Below are 25,207 nucleotides of genomic sequence, written 5' to 3'. Positions count from 1 at the left end.
TGTTTACCTTGACGTTATCCTGGCCTTTTCAAATACACATCTCTTTGTCGGTTTAAATTCTTACATGTGTAATTTTAACCAATATAGTGTGTAAACTAAGGATGTTGTGATCTTCAGAATGTCGATTAGATCGAAAAGTAATTACTGTTTCCTTGTGTTTTCCTTTATTCATGTCAGGTTAGGTGAATACCATACCAAAAACTATGCATCTGCATTACAGTCTTTCAGAGAGGGACAGAGGTTGGACAGTAAGTATTACAATTTCTTGTGTGCGCAGTACTTCATTGCTAATGAGAAAAAACCTTTTTCTAATGTGTTAGCTGAAAGTAAAGGTAAAAGCTTTCTTTTCTTTAGAAGGCTAATGAATTAGGTGCCTGATTTGAGATGTCTGGCTTTTGTAGAGGTTTTTGTAATCACTGCATTAAAGAGTAAAACTGCCTAAAAATGTGTATCAAAATTATTAGCAAGTGGTATATGAATTTATTTTTTTTTCTGTATAAAATGGGGGGTGTTTCCCTGCTTCCTGGAGGTCACAGATAAATGGTGGCAATGTCAAGTAGAAAAGCTTCTGAATGGAAAAGGCTCCTTACATGCAGCTGGAATTTTTTAGTAGTTAAACCATTTGATAGACTGGTCTTCAGAAAGGACGTGTACCTTGATGGGTGTTAAAACTGGCAAAAATGGATTTTTACCTCACATTTGGTATCACTTAATTACAGAAGCGTAGTTACTATCTGTCTCTTTCTTGAAGTGTTAGCCTCCCAGCTGGACTCACACATGTTTTAGTTTGCGGAGAATTAGAGCTTTTTTTAAAAATCTGATTTTCATCTGGAAGCAGGAAGGGAGTAGATCAATACAGAAAGCTTTGGTAGAAGTTATGGGAATGCATACTGCAAAACAATTGCAAGATCACAGAATCATAGAATGGTTTGGGTTGGAAGGGACCTTAAAGACCATCTAGTTCCAACCCCCCTGCCATGGGCAGGGACATCTCCCACTAGACCAGGCTGCTCAAAGCCCCATCCAGCCTGGCCTTGAACACTTCCAGGGATGGGGCATCCACAGCTTCTCTGGGCACCCTGTTCCAGTGCCTCACCACCCTCACAGTAAAGAATTTCTTCCTAATATCTAATCTAAATCTCCCCTCTTTCAATTTAAAACCATGAGCCCTCGTCCTATCTATTACACTCCCTGATCAAGAGTCCCACCCTGTCTTTCCAGTAGGCCCACTTTAGGTACTGAAAGGCCACAATAAGGTCTCCCTGGAGCCTTCTCCCTCAGCCTGTCTTCATAGCAGAAGTGTTCCAGCCCTCTGGTCATCTTTGTGGCCCTTCTCTGGCCCTATTCCAGCAGGTCCATGTCTCTCCTGTGCTGAGGCCCCAGAGCTGGAAACAGTACTGCAGCTGGGGTCTCACCAGGGTGGAGTAGAGGGGCAGAATCACCTCCCTCGACCTACTGGCCATGTTTCTCCTGATGCAGACCAGGATACGATTGGTTTTGTGGGCTGCAAGCATGCACTGCTGGGACATGTTGAGCTTCTCGTCAGCCAACATCTCCAAGTCCTTCTCCTGAGGGCTGCTTTCAATCTGTTTTCCTCCCAGCCTGTATTTGTGCCTGGGATTGCCATGACCCATGTGCAGGACCTTGCACTTGGCCTTGTTGAACTTCATGAGATTCGCAGAGGCCCACCTCTCAAGCCTGTCCAGGTCCCTCTGGATGGCATCCATTCCCTCCAGCATGTCAGCCACACCACACATCTTGGTGTTGTTGACAAACTTGCTGAGGATGCACTCAATCCCTCTGTCCATGTCGCCAGCAAAAAATGTTAAACAGCACTGTTCCCGGTACCAATCCCAGAGGAACCTCTCTCATCACTGGTCTCCACCTGGACATGGAGGTATTGACCGCAAGTCTTTGAGTGCACCCATCCAGCCAATTCCTTATCCATCAAATCCATGTCTCTGCAGTTTAGAGACCAGGATGTTGTGTGGGACAGTGTCAAATGCTTTGCACAAGTCCAGGTAGATGGTGTCAGTTGCTCTTTCCTTATCCACCAATGCTGTACCCCTGTCGTCGAAGGCCACCAAATTTGTCAGGCATGACTTGCCCTTGGTGAAGCCATGTTGGCTGTCACCAGTCACCTTCTTATTTTCCATGTGCCTTAGCACAGTTTCCAGGAGGATCTGCTCCATGATCTTGCCAGGCACAGAGGTGAGACTGAGTGGCCTGTAGTTCGCCGGCTCCTCCTTTTCCTTTTTCCCCTTTTTAAAAATTTCCCTTTTCCAGTCAGTGGGAACTTCAGTGGACTGCCATGGCTTCTCAAATATGATGGATAGTGGCTTAGCAACTTCATCCACCCATTCCCTCTGGACCTGTGGATGTATTTCATCAGGTCCCATGGATTTCTGCACCCTCAGGTTCCTCAGATGGTTTTGAACATGATCTTTTCCTGCAGTGGGGGGTTCCTCATTCTCCCAGTCCTTGCCTTTGCTTTCTGCGCCTTGGGTGGTGTTACTAGAGCACTTGCTGGTGAAGACTGAGGCAAAAAAAACAACCCTCAAAAAGGCTGAGTACCTCAGCCTTTTCCATATCCTGGGTAACCAAGTCTCTTATTCCTTCCGGAGAGGGCCCATGTTTTCCCTAGTCTTCCTTTTATCACTGACGTACCTGTAGAAGCCTTTCTTGTTGCCCTTGACGTCCCTGGCCATATTTAATTCTCTCTGGGCTGTAGCTTTCCTAACCTGATCCCTGGCTGCTCAGACAATTTCTCTGTATTCCTAACAGGCTACCTGTCCTTGCTTCCACCCTCTGTAGGCTTCCTTTTTGTGTTTGAGATTGTCCAGGAGCTCCTTGTTAATCCATGCAGGCCTTCTGGTGGTTTTGCCTGACTTCTTTGTTGGGATGCATTGCTCCTGAGCTTGAAGGTTATCTTTAAATATTAACTAACTTTCTTGGGCACCTCTTCCCTCCAGGGCTTTATCCTATGGTACTCTACTCAGGAGATCCCTGAAGAGGCCAAAGTCTGCTCTCCTGAAGTCCATGGTAGTGAGCTTGCTGTGCACCCTCCTCTCTGCCCTCTAGGTGGTTGTGATGTCTTTCTCTTTTCTTTTCTCATATCCCCCATATTTTAAATCACTCACCCCATTCCATCCCTTCCCAACAGCAGAAGAACATAGTAAGAAAAGTACCTCGAAAGGTTACACAGAGCAAAGTGTGCTAATCTGATAAGAATTTTCATGGTCTCAGATGTTTCTAGTGTGCTGTCTTATCTGTAACAGTGGCTGGGACCTGAAGGTTTAGCAAAAATGTAATTACTTTGCTTCCCCCAAATAAGTGATCTGCTTCTCTGATCTAAAACTGGAGTTTCATGGGAGTGTAAGCTAATTTATATGCTTGCTGCCAAGTGATTGTGCTCCCTCCCACACTTGTGCTTGTTTAGCTGCTTCTTTCAATGCTTTAAGTCTTCAGAAAACTACTATTTTTAAAGTATTTTCCCCCTGGATTAATGTGTTGAAATAGAGCAATGAAGGGTCTGACTGCTGAAGCCTACAGAAGTGAAGCTGCAGAGCAGCGTTGGGGTAATGGTGGTGGAAGGGGGATGTGGTGGAATTGCAGCAACTGTTAGTTGTCAGCTTAGGCTGCTCTGGAATAGGAGTTAAAATATAAGACATTGCCTAAAGTTCTTTCAGTTTTGTTAGTTTGGATAACTAGATAGTCTCCACTAGTTTGTACACTAAAAAGACAAGCACGTCTGCAGTCTAGCCAAGTTCTCTAGTATTTTCCCGTGAAAGGAAGTGATTCCTTCCAGTGACTTCTGTAGCTTTCCTTACTTGATAGGTAACTTTTCATACATCTCCAAACTCATCGCTCCTGAACTCAATTAATTTAATGATTAATCTGTATTTTTTTTCATATTCTTGCGCCACCCCAAGCAATCACTGTCAGTTTGAGCCTTTTCACATGTATGGATTTTGTCACCTTTCTGGTTTGTCAGTTGGACTGTTTAAAATCCAGGTTATACAAAAAACGTATCACTTTTTTTTTTTTTTTTTTTTTTTTTTTGGTTCTGTTTAACCTCACGTCCTACTTATGTTGTAGGGTGCAACAGCACACAGAGCTGCAGGACCCTCTTAGCTAACTCAGAATCCCTGAAATACAGCACATCCTTTTCCTGTGTTGAATTGCTTGACTTCTACCTTTTTGAATTTAATTTGCCATTGTTTTGCTGCTTACCCAGTTGAAGTGTTTCTGAAGCTTCCCAGTCCTTCCTGATTACTCTCTCATCTGAAGGTAGTTTCCGCTGTGCTTCCCGTGTCTCGTTACAAAATTCTGTGACCTGCTGTGAGATGAGGACTCTCCTGAAGGCCTTTTTACAAATACATATTTTTAGTTGATTCTTTTCCGTGTATTACCTAATTTGCTGGCAAGTTTATGTCAGTAATAGAATTTGCCTTTGCATTTCTGTGGAATGTTTGATGGATCCCAGGTGAAAACAATTGTGAGCATAAGCATTTTAGAAGAACAATTAACTTCCAGTTAAATGCAGCTAGTGCGAAACGAACAAAGTGCAGAGGGAAAATTTGCCACATACGGCTAAGCAGGTGATAAAGAGGGAAGACTTTAGCTGTTCCTGCCTCAGAGAGAATTGCTGTGGTGGGGAATTCTTTGCTGGCAAGGCTGGTGTCTTTGCCACGCAAGGGGGCGGAAGTTCACCGGTATGTTTTTCTGTTCCTTGCTCATGTAAGGATCTTAGTCTGGAATGCTAACAATGATGAGCTTCCTACTTGTGCTCATTACTGGTAGGCCTGACAGGCCCAGGGTACTACAGCAAGCTTCCCATTACCCACCTACGGTGATATCTAAATATGGCTTGACGTGATGAATTGTTAAATGTGCAATGTTTCTATTTTATAAAATAACATTAGGAAACAAGATTTCTTTCACTTAACCGTGAGACTAGACGCATGTGGATTTGTGGAGTTCATTAATGTGCCTTAGATTGAAAAAGCAGCGTGATCTGTTACTTTTCAGTATGTTATGTGGATTTAGGACAATTATAATCAAACTTTCTTGGGGTTTTTTTTGCTGTCACTGCCTAATGAAATTAATAAAGGTGTAATGTGCCAATTTTTTAAAGAAACATCTTAGTACGTACTTTTCTTGTATTCCAAGAGTTAGTAGACGATCGGTAAGTGAAGACCCAGTTAGGTTTTCTGAACTAGAAAGTTGTTAGTAGAAATTGTTGGTAAGTTCTTTGGGAGAATAATACAATTATAGAGCACACAAAAAAAATTCTTTTGCCTCAAATTATAAAATGTGCTGAGCTGCAGGGAAAGAGGCAGTGGCTGGTGAGGGGGGTCTTCTAGGAAAACGGGGCAGATAACACTGGACCTTTCTCTTAAAATTTGTGTTACATAGTTGAAAAGAGAATTTCTCACCTGCTGCTGAAAGTCAGAGGCTGGATCAGTGGAGACTTGACTCAGTTTCTTTTTGCTTAGACTCCTGAACTAATTTCATTTAATTCCTCTTTTGATTAATAAACTTTGTTCCCAGATGCAAAACTTAGCATCCATACCCTAAAAAGACTCCTAGTTTTTAAAATTATAGATTAAATTAGGTTGCAGGGAAGCTCTGGAGCTCATCTAATTCCATGCCCTGGCCAAAGGTAGTATTAACTTTGAACTTGTGTGTGTTTGCTCAGATCCTTCTACTGCGGATTTCCAGGTATCTCCAAGGCTGAAGATTCTACAGCCTCTTTAGGCAACCTGCTCCACTGTTTGACCACTTTTTTAGTAAAGAATTTACCTTCTCTAATCAGAACTTACTTTGCAGCATGTTGGGTCCTTTGCCTCACTTCCTTTCCCAGTGTACTTCTGAGAACAGTCTGCCCTCAGTCATCTTGAATACCTTAAGTGTACATTAGATAATTGAAGACAACCCTTGGATATCCCAACAGAACCCTTTGACAGTTAACTTTGGTAAACTCCATCTGAAAATAGGAATCTTCTTTCCAGGATTTGTTAGGATTATAGAAAAGACAGTGCAGTCAGTGACTGATTCTATTGTAACGTCAAGACAGCCATATTGTTTGAATTTTTACTTTTTTCTAGCAGGAACTGAGAGGTAACATAAATGTTATGTAGCTTAAAATTTAGGTAACTTTTAAGATTACTGTTGGGGATGGCAGAATAAAAGGGAAGGGGAGGTGGCCTTAGAAGTGGCATAGCAATTTTAAGACCTAAGGCACACCTTAAAGTTGATGTATGTTTTATATTTGAAGGGGTTGCTGTGACTACTTTGCATAACTGCAGTGGAGTCACACTTACGTGCATGTCTGCTGGGAACTCTTCTTTCTTTTGAACCTGTTCAAGCCCTTTGCTGGGTGGTTGACTGTGTGAACTCCCTCAGTGTGAATTCTCTCTACTGTAAAAAGATAAAAAGTTTAGCTATTCTTAGTAGTTGGTCAGTAACATTGCTACTTTTTTATTTTCCTGACTGTGAGAGATTTTTCTGGGAATTTTGTTGAAATAAGGTGATCACTCCATCGTTACACCACTACCTTTATTTCTATCTGGAGAGCTTGCTTCCTAGAATATCAAGGTCTTAGCAAACTTTTCTGTGATTTTGATTCATAGAGTGGAATGACCACCTACGTATTCCTAACATCCCTGAAATTTCAGATGTGTTTCTAAAGTTTGTGTAAAACCAGCAGGAGAAAATACTTGGTGTTTGTGAAAACTTGTGCAACTTTTTCCTAAGAACAGACTGTCTCTTCCGATATTCCTCTAGAGAGGAAGCATGTGACTGAGTGTTTGGAAAAAAAAATATCTTAAGAATAATGGAAAAATATGTAAAACTGTACTTCTTGCTTTCTAAAGAGTTATATAGAGGTTGAGCAGACTGGAAAGCGATAGTGTATTTGGGTCAATTCAAAGAAAATCGAGTGTCCTACAAATTAATTTGAAGTTAATTAAATGTAACAGAGTTAAATAGTAGAGTTGTGTAAAAATATTTAAAGTTTTAACTGGAATGACAGGTTACAAGAAGATAATTGGGAATAATACTGTTTTTTAGTAAATTGATGCGAGTTTGGGATGAATTTCTTCTAATCGGCAGTTGTGAGAAATTGTTCTTTATGCAATATGTGTAGTTCTTGAAGAGTTTTAATGTTACTGTGTTTGATCTCTTCTAGATGTAGATGATACCTTTAGTATTTGGATTAAAAGATGTGAAGAAACACTAAACGGTAAGAAAAAACACACTTACTTGATAAGGGGTTTGATATGCCCTGTGCTTTGGAGCTGTGTCATGTTTTTTCAAAGACTTGCAGCTTATCTCTTACTTACAACAAAAGAAATTTTTGTTTAAAAAAAAAAAAAAAGTCAATTTTTCCTATCTTTTGTTTCTCTCAGACTATATATCCTGAACGCTTCTATGCCTCAGATTTAAAGGAACACAAATACTGGGTTTTTAATGTAATAGTTAGCTAGTACAGAGGAGTACGTATTTGAAGTCCAATCTTAAATAATTTTAACTGGCTTTCATATACAACTGCTAGCTAATTTTAACTGTGGAAGCATGTATCAACTTGCTTTCTAAAACCAGCATCAAAATCAGTTTTTAAGTCTTGCAGAACGTAAAGTTGGAAAGAGAGGTGGAAATTTGGGGATTTTACTCTGATTCCAGACAGTCTGAGAGTGTCTTAGTCAGGTGCTAGTTGCTGCTCTGACGTCTTATCTGTGGTGGTCAGTGAGTGTGAGTATAGGTTCCTTTCATACCTTCCTACAAACTGACATCCCTGGCAATGAAGTCATCCACCAAGCTTAAACTGCCTGTGGATTTTAGTGAGGTACAACACGATAACTGATTTAGTTTTTTTTCCTTCACCTGTTGTGACTTCCCTCCTCTGTGTGGTGCACACAGTAGAAACAATACAAGTTCACATCAACCTCTTGACTAAAAACCAAATAAAAGAGAAGCCTTCTGTGTTGTATAGGAATGAATAAATTTCTGCTTCATGATACATTTTTGCCAGGTTTATTTTTATTTGGAGAAATTAGGGAAGTGATCAGTATGCGTAGTCTTATTTGCAAAGAGTTATCTTGGGTGACAACTTTCTTTGCCCTCTCAAGGAAAGAGGTTAGAATACATGTTTTTCTCTAATGTCATCATTACTTTTTGCAGTGTTTGTCTGGTTCAACTCAGTTGTCCTGTTTCATCTTGAATATTCATCCCTGTCTTTTCTTTTTTTGAGCCATTATCTTAATTCTCTGATACTCCAGGAAAAATAAATAACATGGAATCATAGAATACCAGGTTGGAAGGGACATAAAGGATTATCTGGTCCAACCTTTCTTGGCAAAAGCACGGTCTAGACAAGGTGACCCTGCACCTTGTCCAGCTGAATCCTAAAAGTGCCCAATGTTGGGGAACCCACCACTTCCCTGGGGAGATTATTTCAATGGCTGATAGTTCTCATTGTGAAAAATGTTCCACTTGTGTCCAATCAGAATCTCCCCAGGAGTAACTTGTACCCATTACCCTTTATCTTTTCCATGTGACTCCTTGTGAAAAAGGAGTCGAAAGAAAGAAAGAAAAACAAGAAACCAAAAAACCCCAACCCCAAAACCTCTAATTTCTTAATTACAACTTTATATTCTTCTTTTTATTAATCTTTATGTCTTTTTAGCAGTACGCATTATAAAGAAGCAAGGGGAAAGTTTGTTTCTTTTCAAACATATTTTAGGAAAAAATGTTTAGAAGGGGAAATACTGAGCTATAGTTTAGATCAAAGTATTTACAATATTATTAAGGCCATATAAGTGAATTTTTCTGCCAGGTTTCTATCTCATTCACCAATTGCATTGGCCTAGCAGGAGATACAGATTTGATGAGAACTTTGTGCTATTCCTATGGATGGATGATAAACCTAGTACAGACTTACGGGAAGGGATTTTGAAAACTTTTGTATGTTGTGATGTTGCTTTCATTATAAAAGGTTTCTGATAAACGAGGGAAAGTAGTGGAAAATCTGTTCCTTCTGTTAATCAGAACATGCTCTATATTACAGTTGTTTCATTGCTCAAGTTGCTGATTGAAGTCTGATTAAAAAGTAGGTTGTCATAAAAGCAATATACTAGAGGTAGAACTGACATGTTTTTAACTCGTTACTGTTGAGAGTGAAATAAATGCAGAATGTCTAGAGTAACCGAGAAAAGCTAGAATAAATGTATGCCATATACGTTCAATATCTCTCTTCTGAAAGTGCAACTTTCCTTTCTTTCTGCAGCATCACAGACAGAAGCGGTAAGATGTTTTCCTGAATACCTTTACAGTTTCAATTTCTTTGTTAAGCTAAAGTATGGTTCTAAACCTCAGTGGCTTCTTAAAATTTTCAGACTTTAATCTTTTCTATTTCATGCAGTTCTGAAGGATTTAAGTTTTCTTCTAAATGCGTTTTTTTTGTTTTATTTGAGACCAAGGTTGCGAAATTTGAGCCCTGAAAACTTTTAGGAATAGCATTTAAATCTGGCAATTACAGTGCACTCATTGAAGTAAACTTTAACTTTCTTGCTTCTTAATTCTACAAATTAACCAGCTCATCTTAATACTAACTTGCTTGTGACTGCTGGAAAGTAACTTTGTTTTCCAGTAGCCTGCAGGTGGTTTGTGTGGAATTTTTTCTGCTGTAACTTGTTCAGCTTTTAATTTTCTTTTTTATTGGAAATCTTCAGAAGTGGTGTTGAAATAGACCCCCTCTTTTTTTTTTTTTTTTTTTTAGACAAAAATGGGAATTTGCATTGCATGTTCTACTCCCTCTTTCATAGTAATTTCCATTTTTTACATTTTAAGAATAGGATAGAGGAGGAAAGTGTACAGGAAATATGGTGGGTGTATGTAAAGACTGATCTTACAGTTAAAAGGTTTTTATGTTTAAAAGTTATACCTAAGTTCTCAGATCTGTTTCAGGTTTCCTTCCTGACTTTTAGATTAGCAACGTAGCCACTGTGTGTCTTTCAGGTATCCTTCTTATCCAGGAAGAAAATGAGTTAAAGCTGAACTTACTGCTATTTATAAAGATGTTTTACCAATATATTCTGAGTTATAGACTGACATGTTTAATGTAAACTGAAACTCTTTAATTCTTAATCTGGCATAAACGGCTGGAAGAACAGTGAAGAGCTTTACCTCTTAAGTTAATGCTCATGCATAAATCAAGAGAAGGGCAGCAATCACTGTGAAAATAACTTGTGTCTTTGGAAAGTACTTCATGGTATATTTTCACTCACACTGATGTAACTTTCTTTCCAATGGAATATGCTTCAACTAGAATATGCAGCAGCAACCTCTGCCACCAAAGATCAAGTAAGTTGACTTTTGCTTTACTGTGGGAATTAAAATAATTGACAAGTAGCTATTCTTTGGCTTGGGGATCGGAGAAGCAAGATAATTCGTTTTCTGTAGCTTGAGAACATGGTAGTCTAAGTGAAATGTATTTCAAACTGTGACATTGCTTCTGTTCAGACTGAATTTTACTTTCCGGAGATTATGCCTACTGGGAGAGTGGGGAATGGAGTAAGCATTTTGGGTTCTGTTTCTAATTCTCATGCTGAGCTTAATTCAAAGACTGGCCCATTGTGCCTAGTATAGGTAATGTTTTTGAGATGCTTTTAAGATCCTGAACTAAAAAGTGCCATTTAATTTATAGAAGGCAAACAATATTATGCATTGGTTAAGAAAGTGACCTAATTTTGATATGCTTCTTGATTAAAAATGATTATTTGTTCTTCAACCACTTATCTTGTCAATTCTGCAACTGCTCTGTTAGAGGAAGGGGAAGAAATCTTATTTTCTGTGTCTTCCCTTGTTAAACTACACAATGCACTTTTCCAGCTTTTGGTATTCTTCTGTACATCTCTTTGCAGTCAGTTTTTCCTCTTTCTTATTTTTTTTTTTTTTTTCTTTTCAGGTATGACTGGTACCAAACAGAATCTCAAGTAATTGTGACTATAATGATCAAGAATGCACAGAAGGATGATGTCAGTGTGCAGTTCTCAGAGAAAGAGGTGATTTGTGTTGGTTATTGATACGTGTCCCTAGATTCCCTAAGATGCAGTAATTAAACCAGTGAATGTTATCTGCTGCAATAGCATGAAAAAAATGGTACAAGAGGTCCTTTGTCTGAGCTTTTCTATGTACGGTTGTGCTGTAGATGTGTATACACCCAATCAAGTGAACTGGGATCTGTTGTCCCAGCAGTGTCCATGGGACTTATACACAAACGGTAGTGTAGTGTGCATGCTGCAAAGGAGACATCTGGGTTTTGGCTGCCTGTTTGTTTGGAGGGGTGGAGGAGAAAGTGATCTGGACTTAAAATATTTGAGTATGCATACATCTGGAGTAGGAATGGACAGAAGCAAGGTATTCTAAAAATATGTATGAATGAGTAATACCTTGCTTTAGGACAACTATAGAAAAAGAGTGAATGTTGGTGGGTGGGTTTTTTCTTGATTTTGGCATTACGAAAATTGTCAATGGCAGCAACGTATATATTTCAAGGAGGTGCAGTAATCTCTTTATTGTAATACCATGTGCAGTACTGATGATCACGTTTAATTTAGCTGAGAACATTGAAGAATTAAGTTCTTATTTTCAACTAAGTTGCTCCTTCATGAACTACCAGAAGTACTCGGTTGTTGCTATCTGCTTTAGATGGTTAAAATTGTGTGAGCACTTGCCACGTAGTTTGCGTGTATTAGAAGGGAAGTTGTGAATTGTTTTCATGTTCCATTATTAATGTGTTGAGACTTCATTTGACATACAATTCTTCAGCCAAAGAATGCAGATCAAGCTGACAAGATAATAGGCTTTTTGAGTGCTTGCTGGCTAAGAATTGAAATCTCTTGTTCATTTTCTAGTGTACTTTAGAAACACCTTATTCAATAATGCAGTAATGTAATGGCATCGTCTGAAATTCTGACACCTGATGCTTTAAGTGCCCTAGTGAAGGGTCATTAATTTAATCACTTAATCTTGGTGCCAAATGACAATGCTTTACTTGGAAATGGAAAACTGCTCTCAAAGATGACCAGAGACGTGTTTTCAACTGTTAACAGATGAATGCATCAGTGAGACTTCCATCAGGTGAAGACTACAACTTAAAGCTTGTTCTTCTTCATTCGATAGTGCCAGAGCAAAGTACATTTAAAGTGCTTTCAACAAAGGTAAGCTTCTTAAAGTGTAAATTATTTCCTTGACTGTCCCTCATGTTGAAAACGCTTCTGCTGTATTGTCTTGTCTCTCTGCAAGTCATAATATCTTATTTTTCATATAGAATTGCTTTTTCTTTCTTCAGGGTGCCTTTCAGCCAATGGAAGGCTTTCTAAACTTGTGCAAATGTCAGAAATAGTAATATGGAGCTTACTGAAGTGCAAATGACACTTATATTGAGGATGGTTTTACTTGTTACTGTAGAAAGAAGACTGGTCTTCACTCTTACAATTCAGGTATCGGGAAAGTATGGACACCCTTTTACTAAACTTTTAGGAGCTGATATTGCCTTTTGAAGCATTGTTGTCTTTGTGTGCCCAATAAATAAAAGTCAGACGTTGAGGATTTCAGTGTTGAAATAATTCTTTAGACTTTCATGACCTTTTCTTGCCAGTAAAGGTTAGCCGTGCAGTTAACTGTTCTTGGCTTTTCAAGAGGGTGTGTTCTGTGCCGTTCCTGGAAATAGTACTTCGAGTGGTAGGAGGCACTTGAAAATCACATGGTGTGAGAGAGAATGCTTTTGTCTCAGTTTTGTTTCTTTTACATTACAGGTATAGAAAAATAAGAAACTGACTGGTCTGGCATAGCATATATTGTCGGCACAGTGCATAGATAGACATATGCTTTGTCCATAGAGCCAAACATGAATCTCTGAAGCAGGAATGTATTGTTGATTCTGCAGAGCTTTTGGAAATTCCTTTGTGTTCTCCTGTTCCATTTTACCTGTTCCTTTCTCAGAAAGGTACCTATAATAGTTCTTGCATCATTTCAGGGAAGAGGGATTTCAAGATGACAGGAGTGGTTTGCTATAGAAAGCTGGTCTTGTTTTTCCACTCCTGGCTCTAAGGAAGCTGGGCAGTTTATGTGATTGAGTCACGTGAGCGTTTACGCTGTGGGAGATGAGCAGAGTGTTCGAAGTATGTAGGAAATCTGCTAGTCTATTAGTATTTGTATAAATTTGAGTGGAATGGGCATGGGCCTTGTCAAGAGGAGTAACCGTGAGGTGTCCTGTTTGCTTTATGTTCCTATCTAGCTTATGTTATACTTCTCACTTGTCTTGAAGTGTACCATTACTTTCATGAAGCATCTGCACTGTTGAAATGAACTTGACTTTGTCTTTCTATGCTACTGTCTCTAGCCTGGGTTAATTTCTGGAATAACCTCTAGTAGTCTGGAGCCTGGGTTAGACTGAGGTTTATAAAGTGGTGTGAAAGCTTTAGTTTTGTTCAGGCAGTGTCTGAATTGTAAATGTTTTGCATTTGTTTCCAAATGTTACTGTTCCTATGTAGTTGTGAAAGAATATTTTTGAGACTAAATGGGATGAGAGAGAACGCAGGAGGTGTTCTAACAGCAGAATGCAGTGCTTCAACATGTTCTTCCTCTTGCAGAAAAGAACAATATAAGGACACCTGTGAAAGCATAGTGAAGGAAATACAATTTAAATCATGCCCCAGCTAATTCTGGTTCTGACCAGCAGATGGAGTCTGGCTGAAGAAAAACATTTAAAAGCAGGTCTCCGTAAAGCCTGCAAAGACTTCTTTAAAAGTTAAGAATATTTTACTTTGAAAAACATTAAGCACTTCAAGGGAATAGTGTGGCCTTAGTGTTTGAATACTAGAAATTCAGATTTCTTTTCAAAAGTTTTGTGTATGTACTTTCTTCTTATAAGTGGTGTGGAAAATACACAGTTATTACTTTGAGTAAACTATCTTATTACTTAGAACTTCTCAAACGCTTTAAAAATTATTTTGTACCATTTACACGAAGTCCTTTTCTAAGGACTTGGAAAGAAAGACATAATTTCATTATCTTCCCAATTACGTGAATTTTTTACTATACACTCCTAAAGAAATTGTATTTTCATGGGATAGGAACAGCTGTGGATTAATAATTTCAGATAAGAATAGCGGCATGTTTTCACTCTGCTTTACTTTGTATTGCTCCTTTGAACGTGTGAGCCACATTGCCATTAGCATCGTGTAGTCTTCACTAGGCAACGAAGAGTCTCGTCTTTCTTTTCCAATTATATGAGGAAATACATGGGGAAACAGAGTCAAATATATGGGCAGGTTATGTGGTGGATAGTTCGGGTTTCCCATGAACTTCATAAAGCTAATAAACGTAATGGATAGAGGATGAAACAGCAGAACTGGCAGATAGTAGAACAATCCTGTGCGTTTTGGTAACTAAGAGAAGCTGGAGAGGGATTTCACAATGCTGCTTGAAAATTCAGCATCACTTCAGAAATGCAAAGGAATAAAGGTAAAGATGCAAATTCGGGAGGAGAAAATAGCCTTAATTACATTTGCAGAATTACAAATTCTAAAATAACTACAAAGAGCGAGCAGACAGAACCTACAGACTCTGGGATTGATTCTGGGAACGTTAACAGTGGTGAAAAATGCAGTTGATACCTTAAGAATTGGTTCTTTACTAGCAATGAAATAGAAATTATACCTTTCAGTAAGTCCATGCTGTATCTGGCTCTGAGATACAAAGTCTCTGTTTGGAAAAGAACAGAACTAGCAAAGGGTACAGAGGTAGCACAGATAGATGTTTGGAGGTGTTTGAATGGTTTCTGTATGAGCAGGAGTAAATTAGTGTTCATAATCCGCAGACTTTTGACTTCAAGCTGTGAGTTAGAAGAGGTAAAACACTTGAGTCCGACTCAAGAACAGCATAATGTGTAGGTGAAGTCCAGTTTTGAAATAAAATCTTCATTTCTTTCTTTATGCATTCTGGTATTGTATATATTCTAGTTGTCAACAGTTTTACAGATGATACAGACTGCCTTTAATAGTGGCTGTATGTATTACTGCCATGCTTGGAGACTTTTTTTTACCTAATTCAAAATTTGCTATTTAGTAGATAACGCTAGTTGCGAATTCAGCTTTTTATTATTATTATGGTTCTTGCTCACATTTAGTCATGAGTTACTTAGAATTGCCCCGTGTTGTCCAGCGTATAATTCTTATGATCTAAGGCCTCAACCTAATGTTCATGTAAGAAAATGCTGAATACAACTGTATTGAGTCCTTCTCTTGAGGGAATTGCTATATATGCATGGCATTTTTTTTCTTGTAGATGAACAGCACAGTTGATAGATCATAATTAGAACAACTAGATCAATTGATGTTATTGGTTATACTCCTCACGTCAAAGGTGTCCGACTGTAGTAATCTGATAAGCAAAAAGTAACAGCAGCTCCAAAAAGCACCATATAAATTTGAGATTTGTGTCTTACAAATGGAAGCTGATCTGGTCTTTGTCTGTAGCGTGACTTTGTACGCAGTAGGTAGGATTTTGTGTATTTTGGTGGTCATCCCTTAGGAAGAAGCTCTTTGCAATGAGGGTGGTGAGACATTGGAACAGGTTGCCCAGAGAAGTGGTAGAGGCCCCATCCCTGGAAACATTCAAGGCCAGGCTTGGTGAGGCTCTGAGCAACCTGATCTAGTTGAAGATGTCCCTGCTTACTGCAGGGGGGTTGGGCTAGATGACCTTTAAAGGCTTCTTCCAACCCAACACATTCTATGATTCTATGATCCCTAGTTGTGTTCATGTGTCAGGTGAAGTGGGGGAAAAACTGTGCCACACTGAAAACTGTTTAACAGGAGGAAGGTAGCCTTTAGTGATGCAATTTAGTTTTTTTTACTTCTTTCCAGAAGAGGGAGCCAAAATGTAAAGGCTGGAGCAAGTTTGCTCTCAGGAAGTTGCCTGTGCGCAGTTATCTTGTAGCTCAGAGTGCGTAATATCATCGTGCCCCCTTCATAAAAGTAAAAAAGGCACAAAAACTTCAAATGAATGACTAAATATGTTTAAGACAAAGCTATCTGATCTGTCTCTGTCCAGAAAATACGGCAGGAAAGTAGAAATGCATAAATAGTGTAAGGATTTCTGATGTTCTGAAACAGTTCTTTGTGCACAATCAGCCTTGCTTTCTTTTCCTTCTTTTATTCAGTCTATCAGTCAGTGTTTTGGGGATTCCAGGGGAATATTCTGCCGTGTTCTGTTGGAAACTTGTGTAACGTGAGCACTTCTCTCAGTCTTCTGTTATGTTCTAGGTGATGCTCAGGGTTTTCTTCTCTGTAAGACCTAGAAGAGGAGCATGAGGACGAGTATGTGCTTTTAGCACGTGTGCTTATGAACTGGAAGGAAACTTGAAATAGTGCTTTGTCTTTTTCATCCCCTCTGCTCTTGCATCCACAAATGGTCTGGGGACAATTACTGTGAGTTTTCAGTTTTCAGTGGTTTGGGCTTTTTGCAAGCAATGACTTGCAGCAATTTAGAGCCATTTGGAAAAGTGGTTTCTTTGATCTCTAATTCAAGGACAGTTCTGGGGTAAAGTTGTGCTGCAAACAGGGGAGGCGTTAGAAATCCTCAGCCTCTTTTACAGTTGACATTTGTTACTTAATAGAGATGTCTGAAGTAGAAGCACGCTCTCAGCAGCTTCATGCCAAGAATATGGTAGTGCGCATCAGTGGAATGTTTATTTTCCTCAGACCAACATTTTGCCTTGCAAACTCTGGGAAGAGGCAAAGAGTGAAACTGTTTCAAACACTCTTGGACTGTCGTCAGAGTCTCTATTCAGAGGCGAATGTACACAAATAGATAAACAGAGGAACAGATTTATTTTAACTGAAGTTGGTTCTTACCGTTGCATTCCGATCCTTAAAAGATACTTTCTCATTTTGGATATTTTCATTAAATTGCTTGCAGACACTTCAATGCAGACTTCCCTGCTCTCATGTACTTGTTTTCTCTGTGAGGCTTTAATGCAGATTCATATCTCCCGTATGTATTCTTGAGTGTTTTCTGTAAATTATAAACTGATATTTAAGATACGAGTTGGATACTTTTCTGAAATTTCTTGTGTCTCTTAGGCAGGGCTAGTTGGAGCAATTTCCTGGCTAGACCATAAAGAAACCATCCCAATGATAGGCATGATATTTATTTGGCTGAAAATAAGTTTGATTTTTTTTTTCCTTCTTATGAATGCAGATTGGTGTGGGGCAGATTTAAACTTGTAAATACTCAGAACTATATTTTAAACAAGCATAAAAGTCAGTGCCCATGCATTATATAAATACATATAGGAAAACTATGCATAAGGGTTTTTCTCTGTCTTAACAGAAGATGGATTGAAGAACTATTGGAATAGCGATTGTTTACATTGAGGAAGCACTAAGAAAGAGTATTAGGATTCCAAAATGATCAGTATTGCCAGCTCATTCTGTAAAATTCAAAATTTTAACAAGTGGTTGCTGTGTAATATCAGCAAGGTGGAAACTTTGACCTTTTTCCACTCAGTTCTCCATAGTACATAGCTGGCAAAGAAACTAAAAGGTGTCCACTAAATCCCTTCTGTTGCAATATATTTGCTACAGAATAAATTTCTTAATGTTCACTTATTTGTGAAAACAAATAAGAGTTGTTTTCATCTTAGTATACTTTATTAAAGTTATGGACCAAAGACCATAGAATTGCCTAGGTTGGAAGGGACCTTTCAGATCATCTAGTTCAAGCAATGTATAAAAGGTCTTTGAATAACTGAGATAACAAAACTGTATGTGCATGTGATCTTAGAGGTAAGTTTGAATAGGTCATACATTTTTAGAAGATAGTGCTGTTTTGTCCTACCCTTAAATTTAGATTACAAAATACATGAGATGATTGCAAAATTACAACTCTAAACACTTAAAATTTACAACTTGGACAAGGCAGTCAGTAGTTCAGTAAATGTCCAAGTAGTTGACTGGAAACCCTGAATTCTCGTGTCTTTGCTATAGCAAAACATCACAATTTAAAAGGGTATTTTTTTGATGCATCTTAAAATTAATGGCTGAACTGCTGCTTAATCTTTGCCAGTTCTGATTTCCTTCATCCATCTGATCAGAGCTTGACACAAATTTGCCAGTGGTAAGTGAACTTTCCCTTAGCATGGACTGTAAAATATAAAAGAAGTAGAAATCAGAAACAGAAATTCTTGTAACTCATCAGTGTATACCAGCATCTTCTTCTAGGGAGGAAGGTAAAATTTCTTTCCCTTTTTAATGTTTCTCAGTTAAATTGGCAATGCCTGTCCCAAAACGTAGTAAGTTCAAGTGAAATCTAGTTCATCGAAGATTTAGGCTTTTTAACAGTAAGCTTCTACCTAGGAAATTAATGTTGGCTAACTAGTCTTGTGTTTATCTGTAACTAAGGGGAGAAATTCTTTCTTAAAACTGGATTAAATCTTCTTTTATGCCAGTATTCTTAAAGTAAGGGGGTTTTGTGTTCTTATACTAACAAATAGTTTAGAATAGCTTTTGAGAGCAACTCTGTGGCATCTTTTCTGATAGGTAGTGCTTGGATTAAGCTGCAAACAAACTTGTGTAAATCTCTGATAGGTTTTAAAAAATCAGTTACTTCTGTGAGTAGAAACTTCTCTGTATCCTTTCACTGAGGATCGGGTTCCTTGTAGATGATGAGTCCCCCATTTGACCCTCTTCTCAGAAGGGTAGGTTTCTGTCAAGATGGTATTTCAAACAAATAGTGCATGAATTACTCTGACAAAATTCCATGTTTCTTTTCTTTTTTGCTTTGCTCACTTTGAGCCTGAAATACTAGCAGTTTAAAAATTACATCAGAAGGTGGATTATTTCTGCGTTGGAACTTTTCATACATCTGGAGTACTGTGTCCAGTTTGGGGCATCCCAGTGCAAGAAAGGCACTAACGTGGAGCAAGTCCTAGTGGAGGGCTACCAAGGTGGTCAGGTGGCTGCATGGCATGAGCTACAAGTGGAGGCTGAGGAATTAGGCTTGTCCTTAAGTGGCATGCAAAGCATTTAATTTGCAATAAAATTTTCCTGTCTTTTATTCTGAAGTTGGCAGGAGGCACACAGGCATACATTTTATGAAATATAAATGTTAAATCAAAGTAGTTGGCGAAGTGTTGATGTATTTCTCTTGCCTGAGTACTGAATTTTTTTTCAAAGGAGAGGAAAAAGCTAACATTACTTGTGTGTTAGATATGACACAAATGTCCATACTGATGTTACTTTTCTGTGTGATAGCTATCAGTATCTGCTTTAAAATGTTCATTAAAATGCATTTATTGCCATTTGTGTGCATAATTGGGACTTGCAAACTTGTTTCTCCTTAGATCAAATAAAGCTCTCAAGTTGAAGAAATATGCGCCTTCACAGGCAGAATTTTATAGCTTTATATTTTTGGAAAACGTGGTTGTATAATGGTATACAGCTAATGATTTCCCTAGTTTTGCTCTTGCCTGCCACTTTGCCTAATGAGTAGCTTCAATTGAAGTGGATGGAGTAGATGGGGTAGAGGTTTAATCATGTCATAAATACATTCTGTCTCAATTCTTCAGCTGTCTATACTTCTAGCTCGGCAGGGTTGAAATGGTTTAGATTTAAGAAATCTGCATCTTGCACTGGGAATTAGTTTGTAGCATTTCCTTTTCCTTAGGGATGTTTGTCATCTAGTACCATCTTAGGGACAGTTTCAGAGACGAAAATGTAAGAACTAGCAGATTAAAAAAGAGGGGGATTACTGGAGCAGCAGAAGTAAAGATCTTCCTTTTTTTCTTCTTTTTGTGCGTGGGCAGAATGCTCTGATGAATAGCCAAAGGTCTTTATAAGCGTTCTTTGAGGAGGGTTTTATTCTGAGAAGAAAAAAGTCCATGTTTAGGAGTTCCCATCAAGTGTTACATTGCATTAGAGGTCATTCTTGGTGTGGATGAAATAGTCTGTATTTGAAATACTGAAAGACACTGGTGGAAAGCCTGAAGTGAGAGATAGGAGCAGATAGTGAAGGAAGAAACAAACAGAAGAGAAATTGAAGATGTATAGGGTTGAGCAGTCTCAGTATCAAGCATTTACTCTCTCTCTTTTTTTTTTTTTTTTTTTTTTTAAAAATAGATCATATAGGGGTATGCTCAACTGAAATGTACAAATGAATTGGTCGTACAGTTTCCTCAGGTTGAAATGAGTTATAATTAATACTCAAATCAGTGCCTTTGTAAGTGGCTAATTAACTTAAATGTTTGACTCATGAGCTCCAAATCCATTGGAAAAAAAACCCAACCCTGGTAGTTCTGGCACTCGTGGAACTACGTGTTTGTCTTAGATATACAAATATTTTAGCTTCCTTAAGCTAATTGCAGAGCATTAGATTTATGAGTGTAGGTGTTCAAAAATGAACTTTCAGGTTGTAATTTCCAAAGTGTTTTTAGAAGAGTTCAGTGAAGGAACCTTTGCTGACTTGTTTAGTTCTACGGAAGACTAACCATTGTCACAGTTTGAGTGCTGCTTCTGCATAGTTTGAACAGAATCTGCATCCTTACAGATTGCAATATTAAACTCTGGAATACAGGCCTTCTTTAGGGACATAGTTTGAGCAACTAGAGTAATACGGTATTTTGTTTGTTTATTTTTGGTTCTGTGACTTGCACTATTTTAAAAACTGATGCTTAATTTGTTACTGAAAAAGTTGCTAAAAACATTGGAAATCCAACAGACATGGGGAGTGGGAAGTCAAATGCATGTGGGTGTTGGACTTAAAAACTTACTGAAACTCTTCCCTGCCTTGAAGGGCATTCCATGCCTCATTTCTTAAACATTTGTTTTTCTCAGTTATTACAAGTTAGTGATGGAAAAAAAGTATTTAAAGTTGCCTAGGGAAATGGTAGCTTCCCCAGGGGGAAAAATACAAAAAGAAGCAATCGTAATTAAATATTCTGATTCTTAAAATGCATCATGATTGCACACATGGAAGCTTTGAACCTTAAATGAGCTCATTTCTTTATTTTTATAAGGTATCTCAGTCTGTTGCTTACCAGTGACTGATTTGAAGAATGGATTAAGTAAGGTTCAAGTTTCAGATCAACTTGATGCTGTGCGAGGAGCTTGCTGTTAGGATGTCTACGGTTGGCTTGTACAGTGGTGCCTTTGTTCTTGGGTCTGCAGGGATCCCCAGGTTGTAATGGCTTTAGGTAGAGCTAAGAACTCACTTCTGCTGAGCTGCTCACAAATAAGGAACTGCTGAAGTTTAGCAGGCACTGATTTCAGTTAATTAATAGCGTCATGTGAACTTTGTGACATTTTCTTAAGTGAATTTGTTGTTTGGAGTGACATTAGACAGTCCTTGTTTTGCAGACATTGTTTTGCAACTTTGTAACCCTGCAACCAAAGGATAAGGTTAATTACGAAAAAACATTTCAATATGGTTGTCTAATGGGATTACGTGTAGTTGTGAATAGGGCATGACATACTTCACTTAATTTTGTGATCTCCTATGATAATTGCAACCATATCTATTTTTAATTGCCAGTTTTGTCAATGAATACTAGACAGTTTTCTCCATAGCAGTGTGTGTTCATTGAACCAAATTAATACAGCTTCTGAATTTCTCCAGTGGGAAGATCTGCATAGTCCCAGGATGTTTCTCTGGTTTATGTACTGCACGTAAAATATGAATTTTTTTGGTGGATGAAATGTAAACCTAGATAAAGTTGGATTTTGCAGTCCTTCAAAAGTACTGTTTAATTATTAGAGCTGGCTGGCAAGAACGGGATGCTTGAAAGATAATACTTTGGTGCCTGGCAGTAGAGAGACATTGGGACTGATCATTACTTTTGGGATACCATAATTTACAAAAAGAACCAAGTGAATAGTAAGCAAAAGGAAGTATGTGGTACTAAACAAAAGGGTAAAAGTCCAATACAAGAGCTATGCAGCCACATAAGAGCTTAGTTGACCTGTGACTTGAAGTCATGTAACTTCATCTTGTAAGGTGGGTAAATTTTGTTAAAATACAGGTTTCATATTAGAGACTGTGTTTCTGAAAGCAAATTTATTTTCTTACTGCGACAGGATCCAACTAATTCAAGCCTATTTGGCAGAGTTCTTTGCCATCTGGATTAATATGTTCTTTGTCTTGTGTTTTGTAGGTTGAGATAAAAATGAAGAAGCCGGAGGCTGTAAGATGGGAGAAGCTGGAGGGGCAGGGAGATTCTCTTAAGTTAAAGCAATTTACACCAGGTTTGTTCTCTGAACTATTAAGTATTAAATGGTTTATTTGTATTAAGTTACTTGCAGTTATTAATAATATTTTTTTGTGTTAAATATTGTTTATAAAAACACTGCTTCATATTTACAATGAAAAGCTTAATAGCCTTGGTTTTGCTGCCAAGAATTGACAGGAAAAAGTCTGCAGGGCATTACTAAAACTTAAGTATTAAATTTAGTCATAACTTCCATTAATCTATGGATTGTTAAGGATATATGCTTGTCATTAACTCCTCTGGGTTTATCTGTTTGCTATCTGTTTTGGTCACTGTTTTGCAGTTCTGTGCATTGTAATGCCTCTGTTGTTGCTTAAATAATTAATTATTATTTACTTCAGTATTCCATCGCTCTTAAAGTAATACTTTTGCAGGTTTTCAAGACAGATTAACAGTCTGTCTTTGAGAGAATTTGAACTTCCTCGTTTATTGCTTTCAGATATTTTTTGAAATTTAGCTCAAATTTTCCTACGTCTCTAGGGTGATGGCTGGTTTGGGGTTTTTTTTGTTTGTTTTCTTACTGTCAGCCAATATCTTCTGCCTTGTTTTGACTTCAATTATTTGCGTTGCTGTTATCCACCACTTTGTTGTTGGATAACTAAATTATGTAACTTTACTTAAATGTAAACTTTTGCAGCTGCTGAACATAGTCTGTAGCATTTCTTAATTTCCTTTATTTTTGTTACTGCAATGCTTATATCAATAAGGAAGAATCCATTTGGATTTTCGGATTCATGTTCCATTATTGTCTCTTGATTCATCGGATACATATATATCTACGTGTTCTCTGCTGCTCTAAAAGTCGTGAGAAAATGCTTAGTTAAGTAACACTTCTGTTTTCAGATACCCAGCACTTATATCCATCATCCTCTCACTATACGAGGAACTGGGACAAACTGGTAGTTGAAATCAAAGAGGAGGAGAAGAATGAGAAGTTAGAAGGAGACGCTGCTTTAAATAAACTCTTCCAGCAGATTTATTCAGATGGTACAGATGAAGTGAAACGTGCCATGAACAAATCGTTTGTAAGTCTTCACTCTTTTTCTTTGAAAAAAATGTGTAACTGCATGCTGACACAATTTACTAAGCTTTGCATGAACTGGGAAGCCTCTGGCTACCAAAGCCTTGGGCCTATAATGAATGGCAGTGATTTTGTCAGAGCTATTGGTGTAATGAGTCTCGCTGAAAGCTACAATGTTGTACACTAACGAATGTGACTCTTTAAGTCCAAGTTTGTGCCTCACTGAAGCTTGTGCTTCGTCAGTGATCTCTTTGTTTCAATAAGTGTTATCAAAGGAAATACAGGGTTTGACTCATCCAGAGCCTGAAGAGTTGCCATGAATGAAGGGATCGAATACTTTTTAATTGTTTATATCTAGTTCCTTGTATTTGTAGCCCATGTATGCAAGAACCTGACTGACCTTTTAAAAGCTTCTTGTTAGTGAAGTAACGTCTCATTGTGGCCAAGTATTGTTGGGCTGAAGATTATTGAATGACAGCTTTGTCAAATTTTATTCTATTGATACACAGAATTCCTATGTAAGCTGCTTCTACTTGAAGCTAAATTCTTCACCTTTCTTCAGAATTTGTTAATCTGCTATAAGAAATGTGGCTTTTATGTTGCTAGAATTTCTCTAGCAAACTAAACAAGTTTTCTCTCATGTTGCAGATGGAGTCTGGAGGCACAGTTCTGAGCACCAACTGGTCTGACGTTGGTAAAAGGAAGGTAGAAGTAAATCCTCCTGATGACATGGAATGGAAAAAATTCTAATCCTATTTTTAATCTTTTACCATCTATGTGTTGCCATAGTCATGTACTGACCACTGTGTATGGACATAGCATTCTTGGATTCAAAGCACTGAATGTTCCCTTGGAAACAGGAATTGTCTTTGCATTTTGCGTGCTTTAGAAATTCCTTCATCTGCAGATGTTAAAGATATACTCAAGAGTGGAACCCTATTTTCATCATCTCTGTCTAATTTTTGGAAATAGAGTCAATCACAGCCTAAATTTTCTACCGCCTTTATCAGCTCTGCTCTTTGGGGATGGTGTGATCTCTAATGGGCTAGTCAGGATTATTGCCTTACGCCCGATATTTCTGTTCAATAACTTATTAGATCTTGGCAACTTTGGGTAAAAACACCTTTCAACAACAGTGTTAAAATTGTTTGCTCTTTAACTCTGCTAAATAAAACTGTAAATATAACTTTTTCTATACGGAAGTTGCTTCATTTCATTTTTAGTAATCTTATTTTTCAGTGGGGGCATCACTGAAAGCATATAGGTAAGGATGTGAATACACTGCTTTAAAAAAAAAAAGCAACTGGTGTGTGTGGGAGCAAAGCTTGTGTTCAGTGAAGAGGATGAGATTGCTGTTGTTGCAGACATAAAATTTCTACTTATGGAGTCCTTCCACCTGGGTGATGGGTTGAACTGCAGTCATATGCGATGGAAGGGAGAAAGTCAGTAGTGACTGGAAATTTCTACAGAAAAGTGGGTCCTTTGTCTGCCTTCTATATTCAAAAAGAAGGATCTATTGCAGTTGCTTGAAAGCAAAGATAGCAAGCAGTTGCTTGAAGTTCTGTTATTTCAGAATACTGGAAACCATTTATATTTTAGAAAAGAGCCCATACATCCTTGTTTCTATCAGTTCAGCTTTTCCATCATGATCAAATTTTAAATAGCAGTATTCACAGCGAAAGAACAGAGAAACATAAGAGATAACGTCCGTGCTTGAATACAAGCCTGCAAGGGCCTTTAGATGCTCCAAAGCTGTCTGGACACGGTCCTGGGCACCTGGCTCTGGGTGGCCCTGCTTGAGCAGGGAGGTTGGACAAGATGACTTCCAGAGGTCCCTTCCAATCTCAACCATTCTG

General features: G+C 38.2%; 1 protein-coding gene across 2 annotated transcripts in view; it reads left to right on the top strand.

Annotated features, from left to right (window-relative positions):
- The window catches only part of SUGT1 (SGT1 homolog, MIS12 kinetochore complex assembly cochaperone), a 29,976-nt gene extending 5,428 nt beyond the window's left edge, over positions 1-24,548 (top strand). For both annotated transcript variants that reach the window (XM_074564743.1, XM_074564752.1), the window contains exons 5-13: positions 178-248; positions 7,193-7,246; positions 9,290-9,306; positions 10,331-10,365; positions 10,970-11,066; positions 12,117-12,224; positions 22,217-22,307; positions 23,174-23,355; positions 24,000-24,548. In XM_074564743.1, the coding sequence (XP_074420844.1) occupies positions 178-248; positions 7,193-7,246; positions 9,290-9,306; positions 10,331-10,365; positions 10,970-11,066; positions 12,117-12,224; positions 22,217-22,307; positions 23,174-23,355; positions 24,000-24,101 (757 nt within the window). In that variant the 3' untranslated portion in view covers positions 24,102-24,548. The remainder of the gene's footprint in view (positions 1-177; positions 249-7,192; positions 7,247-9,289; positions 9,307-10,330; positions 10,366-10,969; positions 11,067-12,116; positions 12,225-22,216; positions 22,308-23,173; positions 23,356-23,999) is intronic.
- Positions 24,549-25,207: the final 659 nt, after the last annotated feature.

Source organism: Larus michahellis, chromosome 1 (assembly GCF_964199755.1).
Source record: "Larus michahellis chromosome 1, bLarMic1.1, whole genome shotgun sequence".
Taxonomy (NCBI): domain Eukaryota; kingdom Metazoa; phylum Chordata; class Aves; order Charadriiformes; family Laridae; genus Larus; species Larus michahellis.
Note: the sequence above shows the minus strand (reverse complement) of the source record. Positions and strands in the feature narration are given on the sequence as shown.